The sequence below is a fragment of the Phoenix dactylifera genome, chromosome 2 (assembly GCF_009389715.1).
Source record: "Phoenix dactylifera cultivar Barhee BC4 chromosome 2, palm_55x_up_171113_PBpolish2nd_filt_p, whole genome shotgun sequence".
In the NCBI taxonomy this organism is placed as follows: Eukaryota; Viridiplantae; Streptophyta; class Magnoliopsida; order Arecales; family Arecaceae; genus Phoenix; species Phoenix dactylifera.
The window spans coordinates 6394917-6399386 of NC_052393.1; the positions used below are offsets into that span (position 1 = coordinate 6394917).

Below are 4470 nucleotides of genomic sequence, written 5' to 3' on the forward strand. Positions count from 1 at the left end.
ATGCTGTCACTTGCTAGACCCCTTCTCTTTTTTGAAAAGAAAATAGCTGGATCTTGTTTAACCAACCAACCTAGATGCTTCACTGTAGATCTCACCCAAAATGGCTATTCGAAAAATATTATTTGGATTCCTTGGTCTTGTACTATAAATATCCAAAATCTATCATGTGTATAGTCGATGTGGGATTAGACACATGCTTGCACAAATTCTCTCATAAATACCATGACTAGCCCGTGGTCAGTCTTAATGGACTCATGCTATATATAGTATCCGCTGGTCCACATAGGCCATAGGTCGGGTCAACTCTAATACCATTTGCAACAATTAAGGATCTCACTCAAAATGCCTAGTCGAAAGATATTATTTAAGTTTTTTATTTTTGTATAAATTTTTAAAATTTATCAGATACATAGCTGATGTGGGACTAAACACATATCTCCATATATACTCACACTTACTTCTATATATAGATTATAATTAACGATCTTCTAAGGTCTGGCTAAATTTGATGCTTCGAATAATAAAGGAACTAAAATTAGAGGGACGATGAATTTTGATACGATGGAAACGGATCTTTTCTTCTTCTTCTTTTTTTTTTTGGCTTAGGGATGAAAACGGATCTATACAAAATTAAGCACAACCGAGCCATGATACATTCTGACCGGTACGAACATACGTTCGTTGAGAACTTTAGAACGGTGAACACTGCAGCGATATCGGCTACCGGAGGGGAGCAACCGTACGCGTTTCAAATCGACCTGGTCAACTCCACTCGTTTATTCCACTCGTCCCGTTATTGGTAGAGCTCAGGAGATAGCCGTGGGGCGACGAGGACATGCAATGGAGTGGCCTTGGGTAGAGTAGCACCTTTGCCCTCGGTCATGTCCACAGGGCCACCTCCAGGCGTCCTCATATGGAAGCCATGGATAACGCGAGCGAGCGTCAGGTGCAGGACCTGCAGCGCAAACGACGCCCCCGGGCATGCCCGCCGGCCCGACCCGAACGGCAGGAGCTCGAAGTGCCGGCCCCGGATGTCGACGTCCTTGTGGCTCGTCAGAAACCTCTCCGGCCGGAAGGCCGATGGGTCCGGCCACACCTCTGGATCATGCTGGATTGCCCATGCATTAACTAGCACTCGGGTGCCAGCCGGAACGTCGAAGCCCCTCACCTGGCACTCCTCCATGGCCTGGTGGGGGATCAGGACTGGACCAGGCGGGTACAGCCGAAGTGTCTCCTTGACAATGGCCTGGAGGTAGACCAGCTTCTCCACGTCCGACTCGTCGACGTTGCGCTCCTTGCCCACACGGCTGTCCAGCTCTTCTCGGGCCTTCCTTAGAACGTTGGGATGGTTCAGCAGTAGGGCCAGGACCCAGGTCATGGTCACGCTTGTGGTGTCCGTGCCACCTATTATGAGAGCCTGCGTGCAGTTTAGCACCATCATTAAGAATAATTAATACTTATTACTGATTTCGATTATTTAAATGTCGAATTGTAAGAGCCGTTTAAGCTTGTTTTGCGTGGGAGGTGACGACGCCTTAAAGAACAAAGAATGTGGTATTTGATAGTTTATATTTCAGTACATTTTGGGAATCGGCATCAGAGTCTGCGCCTTCTAATTTAATTGCTAGAAGGGAAGAGAAGGAGGAAAGGCTGGAGGACCATACTAGACTAGAAATATTTTATTTGCTGCCCATGGGCTAACTTCTGTCAGGTGCTTCGAAACTCCTGTTATTTTATATTGACTTCTGGAGGGGAAAAAAATTAAATTGAGACTATTCTACTTCTTCTTCCTCCTCAACTAGCTTCTATTTTCTTTTTTTCCCTTTTAATTTCAACTGTTAGGGGCTTGATTTAGGAGAGGTGATTCCTCAGCCCACATGGACACTGTCCAAATATAGGACTACTGCCGTTTCAAATTTCAGATTCGCCTTGAGGTGTTGGAGCTAAGGTACTTGAGTTATTTTTTTTATCCTTCTAAATAGCTGGTTAATTAATATTCTTTTTTTTTTTTGGGGGGGGGGGGGGGGGTGGTAAGATCCAATATATAATATGTTCCATTGCATGTCCTGCGACCTGCTTATTGAGGATGTTTAATAATTTTTTTGCTCTAATAAGTCCTTATTTCACTGTTTTGACAGCTAACGTAGCAAACACTTTGAAAATATCTATTTATTCCTCCAGGTAATTAACCAGCTGCATACAATATACCTGCCTCTATACAACACCATTTACTGTAAGTAATTATGTTACTGTTCTACGAAAATGTTTATATCCTGCATTATCACCTATATGGAATGAAACCTTTTGGCAATTTCTGTTCATCACGATTGGTTACTTTCAATATGATCACTTGCCAGATGAAATGCAGATTAACCTAATTAAAATTGTCAACACGCCCATTCCATCATGGCAAGGGCTACATATGAAGCCCTACTAGGTTGACAGATCATGTCAACAAAATTTTGTAATCAGGGAATAAGAGTTCAAACCGGAAAAGTATTTATCCAGTGAGACAAATTTTATTAATATTATAGCGTTGACCCACATTTTCTATTTGACTTTAGAGCCTCTCAACTCCATCTATTAATGCTATACCTAATTGACTATTTTCCATCTGACTTTACAACCTCTCGAGTCCTAATAAATACTATACCTAATTCAGTATTTTTCATCTGACTTTACAACCTCTCAACTCCATGTGTCTATCTATTCGAGACTTCGAGTGGATACCACCGTCTGTCTGTCTGTGTGGTTAGTGGGACCCACATGAGTGTGTAGGTGATCAATGACCGGACGCAAATGAACCCGATTCGGTCCGAGTCTTCTCTTTTGTAACGTGATGTAAGATTGGACCCTCTTCTGACAACTATATGCGAAAAATTTAGAAAGTCAGATAACGTACCAGGGAATTCGCCTTGATGACCGTATCCGGATCATGGTCGGAAAACAGCTCCCCTTCCTTCTCAATTGCCGACAGCATCACATCCATGAAGTCTTCCTTTCCCTCACCCCGCCCTTCTGACCTCCTCTGCCGGTGCTCCCTCAACCACCCTCCAATGATACCGTCCATCTCCGCCGCGGTGCGCTTCATCGCCCTCTCGTAGCCGCCCAGGTCCATCCACCTGAGGAACGGCACCACGTCGGAGACCACAAAGGCTCCCAAGAGCTCCATCATCCGGTGCATCGCTCCGGTGAACCTCCGAGCCTCCCTGCTGCCGCCGTCATCAACGGCGCCACACCCGAAGCACCTCTTCCCCGCCACCATCCTTACTACCACGTTGAACGTCAGCTCCTGAAACCATTTGTTCATCTCCACCCTCGCCGCCCCCCCCTCGACCTTACGACATACCCCGAAGAGGGACTTAGCGAATGCACCGACCTCCGAGGCCCGGACGTGAGCAAGGGAGGCGAGCCGGGCGTGGGAGAGGAGCTCCAGGGTCAAGATCCTGCGGAGTTGGCGCCAATAGGACCCGTAGGGGGAGAAGCCCACCATGGCGTTGTTGTAGCACATGAGCTTGCTGGCAGTGCTCGGGGGGCGGCCGGCGAGGGCCTTGTCATTGGCGGTGAAGCACTCCTTGGCGGCCTCCCAAGTGCTGACAACCAGGGCTGGGTGCGCGCCGAGCCTGAGTGCAAAGACAGGCCCGACGGCATCAGCCACCGCTTTCAGCGACCGGCCGATGTTGTTGTGGGAGCCAAGCAGGTGGAGGTGGCCAAGGACTGGCCACGCGCCGCCCGGTTGGGGGGCTTTGTTTCTTCTCTTGGCCGACTTGGACTTCTTGGCCAGCCATTGGTTGGAGACAAGAACCAGAAGAAGGCAAGGAAGAAGTAGAAACGCAAGATAGTGAAGATGGGAAGCATCCATCGTATAAATGCTGCACTAAACAGTGGGGACGATGAGAGGTGCAGCGGCTTATGGCTTTATATATACACAAAGATCGGCGGAGAAGTGTCGGAGGCGAGGTTTAATCGAGAAGAGACAGGGTGTTAACCCGACGCGGTTTAGCGGAAACTGAGGCAGGACGGCGCGCGAGAACGAAGCAACCGAGAGTATGAGAGGGGATTTGGACGGTTGCGGGATACTGCCCTCCTGCTGGCGCATGTTAATATACACGTGGCCTTGGAAGGAGGACAGGCCCATTGTTAAGACCGAGGGGCTGGCTTTGTGACTTCGTCAAACACAAGGAGAGCTAAGGACAGCTAACTAACTATTAACTATAAAATAAAATCTTTATCACACACAAAAAGAAAAACTATAAAATGGAATACAAGGAGCGGTTTGGGCCGGCAGGTGGGCGAAGATGTACGCATGGCCGAGTGCAATGCATGGTGGACTTTGATATTTGGACTAAATATTTGATGAACGGTCACTTTCCAGAATGGCCTGCGTAGCTATTATTCGGCTAAGGGTCAACTAAACACACGCTCGTATCGATTGCGGCCACGTATATGCTAAATTTGGTGAGCTTGGGG

General features: G+C 47.5%; 1 protein-coding gene across 1 annotated transcript; it reads right to left on the bottom strand.

The window, feature by feature from the left end:
* Nucleotides 1-630: 630 nt before the first annotated feature.
* Nucleotides 631-4050, bottom strand: LOC103711814 (cytochrome P450 CYP82D47-like). The gene is made up of 2 exons (XM_008798099.4): nt 2903-4050; nt 631-1417 (listed from the first exon to the last, which is right to left on the bottom strand). Exons 1-2 carry the CDS (start codon nt 3860-3862, stop codon nt 794-796), a joined length of 1584 nt encoding a protein of 527 aa, XP_008796321.2. The 5' UTR covers nt 3863-4050; the 3' UTR covers nt 631-793.
* Between the last annotated feature and the right edge of the window lie 420 nt (nt 4051-4470).

Bases quoted from the DNA above. Each gene is read 5' to 3' on its own strand.
- LOC103711814 (XM_008798099.4), bottom strand. From the start codon at position 3,862: ATGGATGCTTCCCATCTTCACTATCTTGCGTTTCTACTTCTTCCTTGC. The intron at 1,418-2,902 runs GTACGTTATCTG...AACTGCACGCAG, and splicing joins TCATCAAGGCGAATTCCCTG to GCTCTCATAATAGGTGGCAC.